We start from the raw sequence: 18,723 nt of genomic DNA, 5'->3' as shown, positions 1-18,723 counted from the left end.
AGATGCAAATGACACCCTGGCTGTGGCCTGGGATGTGCCACCCATCTACAGAGGCAGAGACTTAACCCATGAGTTAGTCTCGCCACAGAAGATCAGGAAATCCATCCCGTCCCGTCCTCTCCCCTCCCCTCCCCCCCAGGACTGGGAAGTGAACCCAGGGGCACTTTACCACTGAGTTATGTCCCAGCCTTTTTTGATTTTGAGACAAGGTCTGGCTAAGGTGCTGAGGCTGGCTTCAAACTGCAAGCTTCCTGCCTCAGCCTCCCAAGATGCTGGGATTAGAGTGATGGGCCACCACGCCCAGCAGAACCTCACTCTTAAACTTCAGTACACTTTATATTCGGAGGTTGGATTCTGTCTCTTGGCTTCTAAGTGGAGGGGCTGATGCTGACCAGGCAGCTGGCCAGCTAGTGAACACAGAAGCCATTTCTATGAAACATTTATTTCCTTTGAAACCTCCAGAAACATGCCAGAAAATCTCAAGACAGGGATGGGGGGAGGGGGGGACAATAAAGAGTAACTAACCAAATAAACAAATCAACATGAAAAAAAGCCTGCTGTCTCAGCCATCAGATAGAACACCAACCTCAAATTAAATAGATTTGTTTTGCAGAAAGTCTTAGAAAATAAAACCAAAAATCATAATTTACACTTGTCAATGTACATGATTAGGTCCCCAAAATGATTTGAATGATCTGAAGATAGGAGGGGGAAAAAAATTTAAAAAGCCTCCAGGTAAGGTCTGAGGAAAGGGGTGGGGCGGGGACCTGGAGAACCCCCAGGAAAGGGGACCAGGGAAGGAGACATCACAGTAGTTGGCCAGGGCTGGGGAGGGCTGCTGGGCAGGCCTGGCCTTGGCAGGCTGGCCTCTCGCCACCGCTGTGGGGAAGGAGGTGGCAGGGCTGAGGTTTTACTCTGAAGACTTAGGGCTGCTGGGGGCCAGAGGCAGATCATGGGGAGACGCAATGAATACCCTTTTCTCTGGCCCCTACCCCTCCAGCCTGGCAACCTCCCTGAGTGCCTCATCTTTGTGATCCCAAAAGCGTGCCCCCACCCTCAGGTTCCTGGCCCTGAAGAGAACAGAGCAGGGTCTCTGGACCAGTGCCGAGCTGCCTGGCACGGGCTCTAAGCGCAGCCCGTGCTGCCAACTCCTTCCTGCCTGGTGCTTCCCAGAAAGGGGAACTGCCTTCCCGCCTACCCTGACTGTCCTCTGGGTCCTCCTGCTGACCCCCCACCCATGGGGGACATGCCTCGATCCCCAGCTTGAGGCTGGGGTAATCCACAGACCGTGGCCATCCAGACTTGTTCTGGCGCAACTCTACATGAAAAAATAAATATATATATATATATATTTTTTTTGTTGTTTTGTTTTTAAAGGAAAAAAAAAAAGGAACTCGTGTGTCCTGGGTGAATAGCATAGTACCGCACTGGCCTGGCTGCCCGGCGAGCCACCCCTTATTGCCTTTAGAACAGCGTCTCTGGGGTTCGCACTGCGAGTGCTCCCCAGGGAGCACAGTGAGCGAGTCTGGGTGGCCATCACTGGGGCCTCGAGATGGGCTTGCAAGGAAAGGGAACCAGACAGGAGACGAAGGCTGTTCTCCAGCCCTGTCCCAGGGCTCCGTCAGCGCCTTCTGGAGCCCAGAGGCGGCCACGGCTGCTGGTCAGGGCTTGGTCGTGCTGGGAGGAGAGAGAGCCGGACAGTCTGGTCCGGCCAGGTCAGTAGCTCAAAGTGGAGGGGCCTGGGGGACCCAAGCCCAGGCATGGTGGCCTCTGGTGGGAGAGGAACTGATAGAAAAAGATCATATAAACTGTCCTGTTTGTACAAATAGAGTTTTTCTCTCAAAGAAGTGGCCTCTGGATGCTGGGGTTTTCTGCTCTCCATCCTAGGGCCTCCGAGAAAATAATTCAAACTCTATGAAAGTGCTCCTGGCTGCTTTGTGGGAGGAGTGGGCTGGGAAGGGATGACATCCATGCTTTTTGGAGCGAGTACACTGGGGACCAGAGAGCCCTAGTCTGCTGCCCTGAGGGCGCTCGCGTCTTTGGGGTGTGGGGGTAGAAGACTCATTTCACGCCATATTTTTTCATGCAGGGGCTCTGCCCATGAGCCAGGCCTGTTGCACGTGGTGAAGAAACCTGGCTGTGAACTCTGGGAGCAGTGGGGGCTGGACACTGACTCTGCGCCCCCTCTCACTTTCCCACAGCTGGGTCCTGGGCAGAGGCTAGGTGACCCTCAGGGACACGGGGGCAGTGCAGAGTCCCAAAACCACTAGTGGACCTGGCTCACAGCCTGGGGAGGCTCCCGCAGGCCCCACTGCTAGCTGGGGTTTCCGAGTCCACGTGGAGAGCTGCGGGCCCGGTAGGTACCAGGCCCTGGCTAGGTGACCTGTCATGCCGGCAACCAGGGGCCTACAGAAAGAGAGGAGGACAGGAGCCCATGGCCTGCCTGCAGGCAAGGTGCCAGGGGTCTGGTGGCCTCTCAGCCTCAGAGCTCCTTCTTCTCCCTGCAGAAAAGCTCGGCAAACTTGCGCAGCTGCTCGCTGGCGGCCTGCGACTCCTCCTGCAGCCGCTGGTTGTTCTGCCGCAGGCTGGCCACCTCCGACTGCAGCACCACCTTGTCCTGCTTCTCCTGCGAGGGTGGGAGGGCTGCGCATCAGGCTGGTGGCCTTGGTAGCACCCAGAACAGCCAGTGGCACTGGGGATCTGTGAACCCTGGCCAGAACCAATTGCAGGGTTCAAATCCCCACTCTGCTCCCACACTTGGGTAACCCTGGCATGTCACATCCTGTCTCTGGGTCCTGTTCCCTCCACTCTGACCGGGTGGTTCTGAGGGGTCCCTGAGGTATGCGAAGGTCTAGAACATGGCCTGACTGGGAGTAATCATTTGAGGAACATCGCAATATCATCATCACCTCGTCCCACCCCCGTCCCACCCAGGGACTTGGTCATCAGCCTCACTTTCCTGGAAGATGGACCAAACCTCACAGCGAGGCAGCCTGAGCAGACCCTACCACCCATTCTAAGAGGCTCTTCCTGACAACATGCTAAGCCAGTGACACAGTGCTAAGGGTGGTGGGGGTCTGAACCTGGGCTGCTGTGATTCCTGTGCTGGAGGAGTACCTTATGCTGCCTTTTGATTTTGACCCCAAAGTATACAAATGACAGGTAAAAGTCTGCCCTGTCTCTCCTCATTCTTGTGCACCCTAGAGACGATCCATTTGGAATGTCATCACCTGCATGACAATTCTTTTTTTTTTTTTTTTTTTTTTTTTTTTGGCGTGGTGCTGGAGATGGAAGCCAGGGTCTCTTGCATGCCAGGCAGGCACACTACCATGGAACCATATCCCAAGCCCTACATGTCCCTCTTAATCCTTAGTTGTTAATACTTAAAGACAAAACAGAAAAATACCAGGCTGGGACATAGCTCCATGGTAAAGCACTTGCTCTGCATGTGTGAAGCCCTGGGTTCCATCCCCACCACGGAAAAAGACCAGAAAAAAAAAGTATAATATTCTAGGAATCAGCTCTGCAGCTTGCTTTGTTTTATATTTCAGTTATTGGCCTTCTCTTACATGTCAGTCAATAGATAGATTTGTTATTTTAATTGGCTGCAGACTATTCTGCTGCCTGGGTGTCCTGTAATTTACATTACCCTTCTCCTGTTGATGGACAGCCATCTGGCTCCCATTTTTATTGCCAACAGTGAAGCAATGAACATCTTTGCTCACGGATCTCTTTGTACCCAAGCTGGAAATGCTCACAAATTCCCACAGGTGGAATTTCCAGGTCAACTAGATCTACAATTAAACTTTTTTCTTTTTTTGTGGTACTGGGGCTTGAACCTGCAGCCCTGGGCACACTAGGCAAACACTCTATCCCTGAGCTGTAAAATAATCCCAGACCTATAATCCCCCAGTGGGGGATTGAATCTGGGGGTGTCCTAACACTGAGCTACATCTTCAGACCTTTTGAGTTTTTGTTTTTGAGACTCACTAAGTTGCTGAGGCTGACCTAGAACTTGCGATCCTCCTGCCTCAGCTTCTTGAGTTGCCAGAAGTACCACCACATCGGTCTATAATTACATTTTGGTAAATATTGCCCAATTGCTGCCCAAAAAAGGTCGGACCAATTTGTTCTCTGAGACGGTCTAAGAGTGTCTCCTGAGCTTCCTAGCCTTCAGAACCATCACTTTCTGTGTTTTACTCGTGACTATATTTAAGAATAGCAGAACAAGGGTGGGATGGGGGCCACGTGGCTGTGGCGGGGGCCACGTGGCTGTGGCAGGTGCCTTGGTGGGGCCAGGAAGCGGGCAGCAGGTGTGCACCATGAGGCCTCACCTTTTGGAGGTCTGTGTGCAGCTGCTTCAGCATCACTTCCAGCTGGTACACCTTGCCTGTAAGATCCAGGGGTGGCTCTTCACTGGAAAGACAGGGGACAGGGTCAGCCCTGTGGCACCTAAAGGGTGCACCTGCCCCAGGGACAGGCCATGTCCATGACTTCTGGGAGAGTCTCCTCTCTCTATCCACGGGATACAAAGAATCCACTCTACAGCATCTCCTGAGCATCTGCAGGTCAGGAACCGCTCTAGGCACAGGAAGCAGGAGGGTGGACAAACGGACAAAGGGCCTGCAGTGGATGGACTGGCAATAGTTTGGAAATAATGATGAGCCCACTGCCCCCACCACTGTGTGCCACCTGGCAACTTGTGGGGTCAGTCTAAGAGTCTCAGCCAGTGTATCCTTTGGGGGTACCATACATAGGACAGGGAGGATGCCCACCCACTGGTCCTCCCTTGTGTTGGTGCTGGAGTTGAACCCCACTGCCTGGGGCTCCTCCTCTGTGCAGATTCGTCTAGACCTGAGCTCGCCTGGCAGGGCAGGGGAGAAACAGGCATCCCCTCCCTGCCCAGAGCAAGGTCTGAAGGTGCCGCCACAGGGCAGACGCTGGGCCCACACACCTGGAGGATGGGCTGCGGGGCTGGGGTCAGGCGAGCTGCCCAGGGGAGAAGGAGGTGAGGCGCCAGGGCCCCCTGCCTCTCCCTCCCCTTTTTCCCTCCTCCAGGGTTCTTAATCTTAGGGACCTGCAGTGGGAGGTGGGAGACCAAGGGGAGGAGGTCACCATCCGGGGCTAAGGCCAACTGAGCAGCGAGCCCAGGGGTTGCAGGTCTGCCGTTTCCCATGCCCATGGCTCCTGCAGCAGCAGCGGTATGTGCCCCTCTCTCATCTTTACAGTGGGTCTCAATCTCCATGGAGGTTGGGCTGAGGCCAGTGTGTGGAGCAGAAACCAGCGAGAATCAAAATCACCTTCAATAAAAGCTCCCGTCGCCCACAGAACACACCGGCCGTGTGGTGTCTGGGACCCTATGCTGTGAGGCCAGCAGACGCACGTGAATGCATCACGCAGGCAGAGTGGCCGTTACGTTCTCTGCCTCCTTGGTTTCACTTTCTGCTGATCTAGCAGAATCAAATACACTGCACTGGCTGTGAGAAGCCATGTGAGCAACGGCACAGCGTGACATCCATCTCTGTCCTCTCTCCCCATGAAGACTCGCGAGGGCAGGGCTTGGCCTCAATCACTGCAGGGTCCCCGGATGGCCTGGCATAGGCCTCATCAGGGCAGACCTGAAAGGTGTCGCATACCAGTCTGTGTCACCTGGGAATCCGCAGAGGACACCAAGGAGTAGACAGATGAGCCAGGAGGCTGTGGGACACTGCTTAACTAAAAGTTGGAAGTGACACAATTGTGTAAGGTCTATGCAAAGTGTCATTGCCAGTGGACTGAGAGATTCATGAGGGCAGGGGAGGAGTCCGTCTTGGCCACAGCTGGTCCCCAGTGCAAGACTGGCACAGTGTAATGGTGCCGATCTGTTAGATGAGGGGACCTCCTGCCCAAGAGTGGTGGGGGTGACCCACAGCAGCTACCTCTTCCCTGTGTCCCTCTTCCACTGCACAGAATCCTGCCTGTAGGGACCTGGGTTGCCGGTCACTGGATGTTTCCAAGGGAACCTCACCTCATGGTAGGGGTGGTCCTGGGGGTCGGGGGCCCCCGCTCCAGGCTCAGGTGGCTGTGAACAGGACTGTGTGCAGGTGGGATGTCTGGGCTCAGGGCTGGGTCGTTTAGAGAGAAGAGCGAGACGGCTCTTTGCACTGCCAGGGAGAGGGAGAGAGAGGAGAGGGGCTGAGTTCTCATGGGTGGGCAGGCGGGGCTCCCCATTTCTCTCCCAAATGACTGACCGTGCCTCCCCTATAAGCCTCCTGCCCAAACCTCCACGACACTTTCTTTTTCCTTTTTTTCTTTCTGCGGTGGTGAGAACGGCACCAGAGCCTCGTGCTTGCTCTGCCTCTGGCTCCGCCCCGGGCCTGTCTGAATTTTCTATTTCATTCTGATATATCACAAAGGCCTTTAGGGTGGATTTTTGCCAAAAAACCCCAACCAAACAGAATGAGAACACACGCACTAAGACCTGGTCCTGATGGGGACCAAGCTCCAGGCACACGCAGCACTGCAGGCACAGGCAAGGAGCTCAGTGACACTGCGAGCGAGGCGTGCCAGTCGGGGAACCTGGCCGGCTCCTAGGACAAACGCCCTGGTTTTGTTAGGAAGTAAAGGGGGCGAGGGTGCATGGGGCCGCTGCACCGCTCCAGCGCCTTCCAGGAGGGTTTCCAGGGCCCCAGCAGCAGACAGACTGTTCCGCGGAGAGAGGAAGGAGTGACACGGCTGCAGGTGGGACGCAGTTTCTTGGGCCTCCCTAGCGTCAGGCAGGCCTGAGGTGTGCCGTCCTCAGACACGACTGCTGGGTCGTCTTTTAGTAACAGCAAGAACTGGTGACAGCCCAATGTCCAGAAATAGTGGACACGAGTCACGAACGGCCATGCAAGGGAACATTCAGGGGCATCAGAAACAAGGTGACTTTGTGCCAGGTCTAAAGAGGGCAGGAGCTGCCATTTGGGCTGGAGGGCAAGCCCAGGAGGCAAGGGGCTCTACCCGTTTAGCCTCTCCATCTATTTAAAGGACAGCACGGTGAAAACTGGACTGGCTTTTCCTCAGAGCCACTCCCTGTCCCCACTTTGGCCTTTTCTCTTTACATCTCAGTTTATCACTGCGGGGTGGAGCTCAGTGGCAGAGCGCTAGCCGAGCTCTGGTGCGCCCTGGGTTCATCCCCAGCACCACCGAACAAAACCAAAGTAACAGAAATGAGCTGGAAGCACCCTCCTTCCCTCCGCTGCAGGCCCGGGATTCCCCTGCTTCCAGGAGCTGAACGTTTCCCTCCTTCCCTGTCTCTCTCTCCTTTTCTGAGGTGCTGGGGTTGAACCCAGGGGTGCCCTACTACTGGGTCACACCTCCAGCCCTTTTTCTTTTTGATCAGGGCCTAACTAAGTTTCCAGGCTGTGCTAGGATTTGAGATTCTCCTGCCTTAGCCTCCCAAGTTGCTGGGGGCTGTGCTGCCATGCCTGGCTCCTTCCAGGCCCTTTGGCTACACATCATCCCTCTTCCCCAACCTTCTGTGGGTCACCTCGTCATTTTTTTTTTTTTTTTTTTTTTTGGGTACTAGGGATTGAACCCAGGGGTACATTCCCAGCCCTTTTTTTTCATACTTTATTTAGAGACAGGGTCTTGCTGAGTTGCTCAGTGTCTCACTGTTGCTGAGGTTGACTTTGAATTTGTGATCCTCCTGCCTCAGCCTGAGCCACTGGGATTACAGGAGTGCTCCACTGTGCCCAGCCTATGCCTATTTTTTTGGGAGGCTGTTCAGACCTGGGTTCAAATCCTGACCCCATGTGTCAGGCGACAAAACACAGCCAACTTTGTGGCAGCCCGGCCTCAGTTTCCTCCTCTGCACACGGAGTCCTAGTATATTCCTGGGATGGAACTTTGCAGACTCACACTGAGCGCTAGATGAAGTGCAGCCTCCCTGGGAGGCTCACCCTGTTTGCTACACCAGGGCTGGAGATCAGAGACAACACTACACACTGAACAAGTGACATGGCTCCCTGATTTTGGGACCTGGGTGCAATCCCCTGCAAAGCCACAGGCCCTGCACTGATCCTTCCAGCCCAGAGGACAAGAGGCGCTGAATGGGCTGGGTGGAAGGCACCTACCTTCATAAGCCTTGGCTGCGTTCACCAGGCTGGACCATTCGAGGCCAGCAGCTGTGTCAGGCAGTGGCATCATCCCAGGGTCCAGGCGCCGCAGGGGCCGGTCCCGTCCCTCAGCCAGTGACAGTTCTGAGGCGGAGATGGCAGCTAGTGGGGAGATGGTTGAGCGCAATGTGAGTGGTGAACGAATACTTTCCCTGCGTATCAGAGGCTCCGGCGGCAGCGGGGTAACTGGAATGCTATATGCTGTGCGGTGCAACTTTCAACAGGGGGCTGGGGAGGCCTTCTCAGAAGGTCACCTTTGAGCAGATCTAGGGAATAGCATTTAGGGCAGATGGAATGGCAGGAACATGCTGTAGGTTTAAGGAACACTGAGGAGGTCCAGCTGGGACAGAGAGAGCAGTGGCAGGTTAAGTCAGAGGACAGGGCCGGATCCTGTGGGCCACACTGAAGGCTTTATTTTTTTACCCAGAGTGCCATGATGTCACTGGAAGACTCCAGCCTCAGGCATTCAGGCGCCCTCTGGCTGGAGGGAGGGAGGAGCGGGCGCAGGGAGACAGCGAGGAGGCTGCTGTGGGATTCAGAAGGAGGTGGGGTGGGACAGGGCAGGCCATGCGGTAGGGGGGCGAGCGAAGAGGTTCTGGATCTATCTGCAGGTGGAGCCACCAATGTCTGAAGAGTGGATGTGGGTGTGAGACAAAGAGAAGGGTCTAGGATGCCATCAGGTGCTGCTGGGTCTGGGTACAGCCAATGGATTGGTTTCAAATGGGGAAGACTGGAGTGGAGGGAGCAGCTCGTTTCTGGAGGTGTCAGGCAGAGAAGCCAATGAGACACCCACAAGGTAGCTGGGCACCACGCCTGTAATCGCAGAGGCTCGGGAGGCTGAGGCAGGAGGACAGTAAGTTTAAAGCCAGGTCCCTTAAAAGCAAGGCACTAAGCCACTCAGTGAGACCCTGTCTCTAAATAAAATACGAAATAGGGCTGGAGGTGTGACTCAGTGGTAGAGTGCTCTTGGTTCAATCCCTGGTACCTTAACCACAACACAACAAAAACAAACAGACAAAACCCTCCAAACCCCTATCAACAAAAATAAGCAGTCAGTAGATTTTCAGTATTAATTACACATTTAGATGTTAAAAACATTTAGATGTTTTTTTCCCAGTGGTGGGGATCAAACTTAGGGCTTCACACGTACTAGGCAAACTCTCTGCCACTAAGCTCTGGGATTGAAGAGCCCAGGGGCGCTTAACCACTGAGCCATATCCCCAGCCCTTCTTACTTTTTGAGACAGGGTCTTGCTATGTTGCTTAGGGCCTCACGAAATTCCCTGGCTCCTCCTACACCTGGCTCCTCTGGTGACATTTTACAGTTGAAGAAACTGAGGCACAGACAAGTCTCATCTGTGGTAAAGGCCTGGGACACAAGCTCATGTCTCATTTTGTGGCTTGACGGGGGTGGTGTGCATAGTGTCTTGCTAGATGAATAAAGGTATGGAGAAATCACACCGCTGCACTCTCCCTACCACAGCAAATTTGGGGAGCCAGGTCAGTAAGAAAATGTTCACCAAGTAAACTGCCTGGCGCAGGAACTGGGAGGCTGCGGGTAGGCACTGGGGCAGCTAGTCCCTGCCCTCAGGCCTGCACCCAGAGGGGCTGAATTCAGTCTGGTCTCCAGTGACCAGACTTGCTTGGCTAGCAATCCCCTGCATCCCCTGCTTTTGGGGTGACATTCAGTGCCCAACCCTAGGCACTCTGGAGCTCAGGGGCAACCTAGTTCCCTCCCTCAGATGAGCCGACCCAGACGGTCTCCGGAAGGTCCCACAAGGTGCGCAGGCTTACATTTCTTCTCCGGGAATCCGTTGCCGGTGGCAGGGATGGTGCTGGGGCCGCCGCCGGGCGGGAGGGGATGCTGGTGCTGGCGGCGGGCTGGCAGCGTGCTGGAGGGGAAGGCGCAGGTGCTGGTGAAGAGCACGTCACTGGGCAGGCCCGGCTCCAGGCTGGCCGGGGTGGCAAAGCTGGGCTCCCGGCGTCCGCTGCACAGGCTCTCGTCCGACAGTGTCCGCTGCAGGGTCTTCTGGGGGGACTGCTGCTGAGACAGGGTGGGGTGTGGGGGCAGCGTCACAGCGGGGCCCCTGGTTGGTCCTCAAGGGCGTCTTGCTCCCCAGCCTCCGTTTCTGATCACAGCACCCAGCTTACCCCGGGGCTCCCCTTCCCTGACTTGTAGCCTGGCTTCTGGTGGGTAAAGGTCCGAGGCTCAGGCCAAGCAGGTTAGGGAAGGTAGTGAGCCACATGGGCCCACGAGAGCCAGGCTGGGCGCGACTCCAGTGGGCACTAATGACACCAAAGTGCCCTCCTCCCCTGTGCCCTGGGCTGTGGGACTCACCTGGGGAGCCTGGGGGCCACCCTCAGTCCCCACAAAATGCGCCTGCCTGACAGTGAGGCTATCTAGGGCAGGCAAGGACGAGAGGTGAAGGGAAGTGGGGACAGTGGAGGCACCACGTGCCTGCGGCTCTGGCCTTGCCCTATCTGTGGGGAATGAGAGGCAGTCTCTCCTGGGACCCCTGCTCCACTCTTGGCCCCCAAGCTCTGGGCTCTGGAGGGGGGTGTGCGCCAGGCCTTCTGGTGCTTGCCTAAGGCCTAAATTCTGATTCTGTTCCTAATGAAAGTAGGGTCCTCACTCACACACCCACCCAGGGCTGCCAGATGCCAAAGGTTGTAGCTCAGGCAGAAAGAGGTTGGGGTGACCATGGGGGGATACTCCCTCCTCCCACCCCAGGCCATCTGGCCACACACCCCTGTGTCCCTCTCCTGCTCTGGCCCCAGGTTGTCCATGATGATGAGTTTCTTCAGGTCGTCCTCAATGGTGGACTTGTAGTTCTTCCGAGGGGACCGGAGGTCTCGCAGGGATGCCCTCAGCCGTGGCTGCCCGAAGACATTCTTCGTGTTGGTGTCCACCTGCCTGGAACGAGAGTGCCAGAGTCGGGGGCCTCCAGCTACTTCGCAAAGCCGTGGGGACCCACAGCCAGCTGCCTCGGTGAGCGACCATACCTGCTGCCCCTGCCAAAGTGCCAGAGACGAGCACTCGGGCCACCACGTACACTTACTCCTCCACAAACACGTCCTGGGAACATACTCTGGCTGAGCCTGTTCCAGGGACTGGGGAACAGCAGGGACATGGAGCCCATATCTAGGGACCAACACTGAACAAACGAACAGAGGACCCTGTGGGTGAGCTGGAGAGAATTTTTTTTTTTTTGCACTTCCAGGGATATTGAACCCAGGGGCGCTCCACTACTGAGCTACATCAGTCCTTTCTATGCTAAGTTGCTGAGGCTTAGTCTTGAACTTGGGATCCTCCTGCCCCAGCCTCCTGAGGCATGCACCACCACACCTTGGCTGAGGGAAATGTTTTGAAGAAAAACAAAGCCAGGCAAAGGGTGGGAGCTGGGGAGGGCATTTCTGAAGGGGTGATACCTGGGGGTCGGGGGGGACTGGAAGGAAGGAATTCCATGGAAGAGCTTCCAGGTGGAGGAAAGAGCAAGAGTTGAGGCCATGAGAGGCAACGAGCTTGGTGAGCTGGAGGAATGGGGCGAGAGGGCAAGAGGTGGGAGGTGAGATCTCAGGGAACAGGGGCAGATGGTGTGGGACTTGTGGGTCACATGGGGACTTGGGATTGCATCTGGGGAGCCCTGCAGTTCTGAACTAAGGAGTGCTAGGTCCCGATTTGCTAGGGATACGAGGCTGCCCTCGTGACAGCTGACCTCAGCCCAATAGGCCCCCGAACCTCTTAGATGCTTAGACCTCATGTCCCTGCTGTGTGGGGCTCCACCACTGTCCCCTGTGGCTCCAGGCTGGCAAGGCTGCCCCTGGCTCCCTGTCATCCACTCAGTGGTCCCCAGGGCCAGGCCTACTCTTGTGTTTAGACTGTGGGCTCAAGTCTAAGGTTCCTGGTAAAAATATTTAAGCTTCCTGGTGAAATGGGGACCTGATCCGAGGCAATGCCGCCCCCTCAGGGAAATAATGACACCACCCTCACCAGACCCACTTCATTCCAGGGCTTTGCGTGTGCTACTTATTCAAACCACACAGGAGCCACTCTTTGTATCATCCCCATTTCACAGATGGGCAACTGAGGCATGGAGGTGAACGCAGTCGACACTGGCCCTGCCTTTCACCAAGCTCTCTCTTCACTTTTCCCTAGAGCAGCTCTTGTGACCTGTAGTTGTCCTTGTCCCTGGTCTGTCAGGCCAGTAGAAATAGCAGCACCATAGCAAGGCCCGGGCTCCCTGGGCACAGATATGAAGTCCCGTGAGCCTCACCACAGTCACATGAGTAAGCATGACTCATATCTCATTTCACAGATGAAGAGATTGAGGCACAGAGTTCAGCCACTTGTCCAAAGTCCCAGTTTGTGGAGGAAGGAGTCAGGATTCAAATTAAGCCAGCGGGCTGCAGCATCTACAGCTGCCACCACCGAGCTTGACTGCCATGGTTTTTTTTTTTTTTTTTTTTTTGCCTAACGAGTTTTATTCCTTCAAGAGATAAGAAAAAAATGCAGCAATCTTTGAAAACGTTTCTAACCAGATCACTGTAACTACAGAAATTCCAGAAACATTTAGAGATAATATCAACTTAGAATTTGTATGGCCAAGAAAGGGCATACCGAACAACGTGAAGGACTATCCTAAACAAGGCAGCCCTGTGAGCTGTCCTAACATGACCCAGACCACAGAACCCCTAGAGACTTGCACGGCAGACCCCTGCGTTTTCTTAGAATTTCCCGCCCTCTCATGCTCCCCTCCTTCTTCTTCTCCAAGTCTTCAGAGCCTATCATCACTATGCTGCCGATACTGTGAACTAGCAGTACGTCCCCTGGGGTGTTAAGACAGTCAGTGCCTGCACGTCACTGTAGTACAGAGGCAGAGATGGCGGAACACTGCAGAAGGTGCTCGCTGCTTCTCTTCCAGGTGAAAACAACCTTCTCCCCTGGTGTCTTCTAATTGCGGGGACAGAAAACGAAAGCGCTGGTGAGCACCAGAGGCTACACCGGTTTGCTCCAATAGGAGACCCCACCTGGAACAGCACTGTCTGGTAAAGCTTAAACACGATAATCCAAGGGCACCGAGGACTGGTTATTTTTCCAGGATCCAGCCACATTGACTGCCACGTTACTACCACACATGGAATAAAAACTGGACAGCGCGTGTAACAGGATCACATTTAATTCAATATGCTTCAGGGGCCGGGGCTGTGGCTCAGTGGCAGAGCGCTGGCCTAGCATGTGTGAGGCACTGGGTTTGATCCTCTGCACCACATAAAAATAAATAAGGTATTGTGTCCATCTATGACTAAAAATGTTTTTTAAAAAATATGCTTCTGTATGCAGAAAAAAATTTCTGGAAGAAATGAATAATGATTACCTGGGGGAACAGGAGGTAGAAAAGTGGGACTTTTACTTTTCATCTGACGCCTTTCTGAACTGAGAATTTCTTTTACCATAATAATACTAATGATGATAACAAAACACTAACAACTAGTTTAAAAAGGCTGATTCCTAGCCTTCATCATTTTGTAGTACAAGAACGAGAGCCAGTCTTTAAGCCTAGAAAAGAAATGAGATGCCTTGGGCTCCCGAGGGTTTTGAAGTCTGCATTTTCTTTCTTTTCCTCAGTCACCAACCTTGGGATTTTAACCAAGGGAAGAGGAGAGGGTGCCAGGCGTGTTCTTGTAGGTCATACTCCTCCCCAGTGAGAGCTCCAGGCCGGGGGCAGTGGGGCTCCACCCATGTCAGGCAGGTGTATTCTCTGGGCACATGAGAAGCTTTAGATCCAGAGGACAAAGTAGAAAAGAGACACAGAGACAGGAGAAGAGAGAGATGCACACACCCCTTCACCACGGAAGATGGAAGGGCCCCCCTTCCTCCCCCACGTTTGATTTTGGCATTTTCCAGAATCTTCCTTCAGCACTGGCCCACTGCCCTGGTGAGGCAGTAGGTGTGGCGTGTGGCCTCAGTAGTAGAGCTGTGGTAGGCCCTGGGTTCCATCCTCAGCACCAAAACAAAAGAAACCACACACACACACACACACACACACACACACACACACACACTCCTTCCCTGTTCTATTTCACTTGTGTTCATTTCCTTAAATCACCTTCCCAGACTCCGGGACCTCTAGTACTCTTAACAACGAATTCCTAATTCTTAAGTGGAAGGCTGGCTCACTGGAGGAAATCATGCTAGAACCTTCTCCTCTGACCCTCCGTCTGCACCCTCTCTTCTATGGCAGCCTCAGTATTCTGATGCTCTGTAGGCTGCCAAACACATCTACAGGGGAAAAGCATGGCAAAATCCTGTTCAGTGGATTTTTTTTTTTTCAGTGAACCCAAGGCCTTATGCATGCTTGCAATCTAGGCAAGTACTCTACCGACTGAGCTATATCCCTAATCCTTAGTTGATCATTTTAGTTTTCCTTAGTCTCTTCAGATATTTTTTAAAAAATTTATACTGGGGATTGAATCCAGAGACACTTAACCACTGAGTCACATTCCCAGTGCCCTCCCCTCTCTGCCTTTTTTTTTGGAAACCGTCTTGATAAGTTATTGAGGCCAACCTCAAACTTGCAATCCTCCTACCTCAGCCTCCTGAGTTGCTGATATTAGGTATGTGCCACTGTGCCTGGCTCTTTTCATTATTTTGGTGCTGGGTATCCAATTCAGGGCCTCCTGCATGCTAAGCATGTGTGAGCCCCTGGGTTCCATCTCCAGCATGAAAAAAGTCAAACCCAACCCAACCAAGCCGAACTATGCCTACACATGTCTAATCTTGATTTTTTTTCTAGATCTCTGCTCTCCATAACTGTCAAAACCTAATGCCCTCTGGGGATGAAATGGACTGCTCTCTGACTGCTCATAGGAACAAGGCCACCTTGCATGCCCTAATTCAGACCCAGTGCCAAGAGATGTTTAGAGAAAAGAGCAAGGGAGGAAGGCAGAAGCACACGTGGACAGGTGGCCATGCTGATATGTCGAGGGGAGCAAGGGAAGAGCACATGTCACCTTTCCTGCTGTGTCAGGCACCTGTCCTTCCAGAGGCACAAGAAATGAAACAGCGCTGCTTCTGGGAGGGAGCTGTGGGGCTGGGGGCTGGGGAGAGGCTTCTCTCTCACTGCAGATCCTTTTGTACTACTTCAGTTTTCACCACTCTACCTTTCAAAGCGTAAATGAGGAAGCGGCGTCAAGGCGCTGTCTGATGGGACTGGGCAGAATGCCTCTGGCCTACCATGTGTCTGTGTGGACCTGCCGCGGGCAGAGCACTTCGGGCTGGCTTCCACGAGAGGAGAGACGGCGCAGGTGCCCCTGCAGTCGGGACCAGGCAGCACCAACTCCTCCCCGACGGACGGGCCAGGAGGCGAAGGTGACCAACGGGTCGGACGTGGCTGGTCCAGTCCCAGAGGACTCAGAGTTCTGGACTCCAACTGGGGTGGGTTCCCCGGGGCCCTGGTTAATTAAGCTAATTAGCACCGCTGTCAGCCTGGCTGAGCTGGGGGTTCTGCCAATGCAGCTGGCAAGGATCCCTGTGAGGGCGGCACCCGGGCAGCAGGCCGATGGTCCTGGAAGGACGGCCGGGAGAAGCCAGGGAGAAGAGGCGGGGGACAGCCCTGCTGTGTTGGGGGGACTGGGTTTGTGGAACCAGGCCTTCCCTGGGTCCCTCCTGAGCTGGATGCGGGGCTCTGAACCTGAGGAAGGAGGAGGCCGAATGCCCAGAGACCACAAGTGCCACCACCCTCCAGCCAGGGCTGCCCCACACCCCCTGGAATGCGGGCACACCTTGCCTCCTGCCTTTGGCTGGGGAAACCAAGGCACAGGAAGTCAAGGACACTCAGAACCCATGTCCACCTGCTGCCCTGAGTCACCCTGAGCAGTGCTTATGAAGGAAGCAGCACGTGACCCACAACTCCTGGTGCTCTGGGCCCTCAGCTGTGGGTGGCCAGGTGTTTCATGGGGACTGCAGGACAGGATCTAGGACCACCTGTGCGCTCCAGGTGAGCGACTGACCCCCCAGGAGCTTCCACCACGGTGACACAGAGCCAAGACCCCAGTCCTCTGACCCTTGGGGCTCTGCTTCAGGTGCGGGTGCAGCAATGGTGGCAGCAACAAACTTGCCCACCTCCAGAGTGCCCATCCCTCCCAGGCCCTCGCTTTTCCTCCTCACGCCCTAACGGCTCTGCCTGAGTTGTGGCGTCCCTCCTTAGAGATGAGGCTGCTTGGGCCCTGGGTCCTCCGCTGTGACGGGCGGGGGGGGCTTCCTCCTAGCCACCACTCTGCCCTGAGGTGATGCAGAAGCTGTCCCAAGGGCCTGCCTCCTCCTCAGTTTCTGGAGATGACCCCCCGCCATGCTGCCACTCATTGGCTCAGCACTGAGATGAAGGCTGTCGGTGTGGCCGTGCTCTGCAGAGGCCCATGGTGGCTGTGCTGGGCTCGTGAGGCTCTGGTGCCAGAGTCGCTTGCCTGCAGGGGCAGCTCCAGCCCTTTGGTCCTCCAGAGCGCCCCACTGAGGTGAGGTGCTGAGGGTGGCCAGGGGTGGGCTGAGGGCTACGGGTCCTGCCCCTGCCCTCTGGCCGCCTCAGTGAAGTCAGCCTGGAGGTCAGGTTGTGCGTCACAAGCTCACCTGCGTGGCCCAGACTTGAGTTAACTCAGGAGTCCTCTCAGCCACCCTGCAGGGGGCACCACCACCATCTCTGTTAAAAGTCATGGACTCTAAGGGGTCAAGGAACTGACAAGGGACCCCCAGCTCTTCTGCCCCTCTAGTAGCTGGGTGGAGGCAGCCACAGAATTGGGAGTGCCGCCTGGCCGTCCCTCAGCACGGCCTTTGGCCAGCCTGAAGGAAAAGAGCTGGTAGATGTGCTCGGTCTCCACAGCAGATTCTGTCCTTCCCTCGTTCCCTCTATCTTTCGTTCAGCAAAATGTAGCGGGAGCAAGAGAAGTGTAAGTCTGAGGCCAGCCTCGGTGACTGAGGGAGATTCTGTTTCAAAATAAGTCAAGAGGGCTGGGCTCAGTGGTAGAGCACCCCGGGGTTCAGTCCCCAGGGCTGCAAACAAAACAAAACAACCCCAAACAAAAGGTGCCCCAGAAGGGGTGAGACTGCTCCACTTACGTTTAGTGCCCCACATCTGGCATGAAGGGGCAGAGTGGGTTCATGGCACGGCTCTCTTCACTCAGAACAAAATGCCTCAGCAGAGCTGCTCACGGTGCTGCGTTCTGCCCTTTTGTTCCCTTCTCTCTGGAAGCTCGAGTGACCTCCACAGGCTCGATCCTGGGCTCAGTTCTCAGGCTCACTGGACCCGACTGCTCGATGGTCAGTGCCCCAGGCTCCCAGGACCCCACCTTCGCTGGCCTCCCTCGTGGGTCCTCAGTCACTGGACACTGAGGGTTTGCGGAGCAGCCCTCGCCTCCTGCCTGTCTGTGCACAGCCCCTATGGCGCAACCCTGCCCGGTGGCTTTGTGCGGACCTCTCCACAGGCTGGCCCTCACCCTTGCCCTTGCCCCACACCTGCCCTTGCTCCAGGTTTCAAGATGAGGTGTCACCTTTTCTCTCACACCACATCCACTTGCTGGCAGGCCTGTCTGCTCCAGTTTCAGATCACCTATGCCGAGCCCGAGCCTGTCCTCTCCTCTCTGTGGCTCAGCCCTGCTCCAGCCCCCACGTCCCACCTGGACCCTGACAGCAGCTCCTCCGGAATGTCCCCTACAGCAGCCACAGGGACCCTGTTAAAGCCAACTCGGATCAATTCCTTCCTCTGGTCCACACCCTCCAGAGCCCCGCGTCAGTCAGAGCAGATGCCAAGTACCTCACATGAGGCCCATAGGCCCCACCACCATCTGTCCCCATCGCCACTGACCTCGCATCCCACCACCCTCCCCCTTGCTCACTCCATTCCTCCCGAAGACCACACCCCAGGGCTTTGCAGGTGCTGCTTTCTGCCTACAAAGCTCTTCACCGAGCCGCATGCTCTTCTTATTTATTCTGCTTACTGCCCATCATCCCAGTGTGAGTGTCAGTTCCCCGACAGCGGAGACCTCTGTCTGGTTCACAGTCATATCCCCGGTGTGTAGAGGCACCCTTTCAGTGAGCGAGGGAGGCGTCACTCTCTTCCTGGCCCAGAGCCACCCACCTTGGCCTCACTGTGCATCCAGGCACTTACTTCTTGGGGTCGGTGAAGGTGAGTGGCCGTGGTGGGGGCTCATCCATTCTCTTCCACCCTGTTGGGTGCTTATTGCGCACAGGCTGCTTGGAGAAGAAGGACTTAGGGACGGAGGTGGAGAGCTGGAAGGGGCTGGACTGGGCCAGCTGGGAGGGCCGAGGAGTCTCTGCGCTGGCAGTTTTGTAAACCTGAGCAGGGTAGGCAGCCCTTGAGCCCATGTCACTGCAAAGAAAAAAAAGTTCATGACACAAGACACAAATACAGGATGGCTTGCACCACGATCAAGTGGGGTTCATCCCTGGAATGCAAGGTTGGTTCAATATCCGTAAATCAATAAACGTAATCCATCATGTCAGTAGACTTAAGAATAAGAATCATAGGGTTATTCCAATTGATGCAGAAAAAGCGTTCAACAAAATACAGCACCCC

The 18,723-nt window shown here is 55.1% G+C and overlaps 1 protein-coding gene across 6 annotated transcripts in view; it reads right to left on the bottom strand.

Moving 5' to 3' along the window:
* Positions 1-432: 432 nt before the first annotated feature.
* The window catches only part of Sipa1l3 (signal induced proliferation associated 1 like 3), a 223,067-nt gene continuing 204,776 nt past the window's right edge, over positions 433-18,723 (bottom strand). For 5 of the 6 annotated variants that reach the window (XM_047530128.1, XM_047530130.1, XM_047530129.1 and 2 more), the window contains 7 exons: positions 18,295-18,516; positions 10,886-11,051; positions 9,932-10,181; positions 8,097-8,240; positions 6,008-6,143; positions 4,335-4,416; positions 433-2,626 (listed from right to left, as the gene is read on the bottom strand). In XM_047530128.1, the coding sequence (XP_047386084.1) occupies positions 2,483-2,626; positions 4,335-4,416; positions 6,008-6,143; positions 8,097-8,240; positions 9,932-10,181; positions 10,886-11,051; positions 18,295-18,516 (1,144 nt within the window). In that variant the 3' untranslated portion in view covers positions 433-2,482. The remainder of the gene's footprint in view (positions 2,627-4,334; positions 4,417-6,007; positions 6,144-8,096; positions 8,241-9,931; positions 10,182-10,885; positions 11,052-18,294; positions 18,517-18,723) is intronic. The other variant, XM_047530134.1, reaches the window with a different exon arrangement.

Source organism: Sciurus carolinensis, chromosome 16 (genome assembly GCF_902686445.1).
Source record: "Sciurus carolinensis chromosome 16, mSciCar1.2, whole genome shotgun sequence".
NCBI lineage: Eukaryota > Metazoa > Chordata > Mammalia > Rodentia > Sciuridae > Sciurus > Sciurus carolinensis.
Note: the sequence above shows the minus strand (reverse complement) of the source record. Positions and strands in the feature narration are given on the sequence as shown.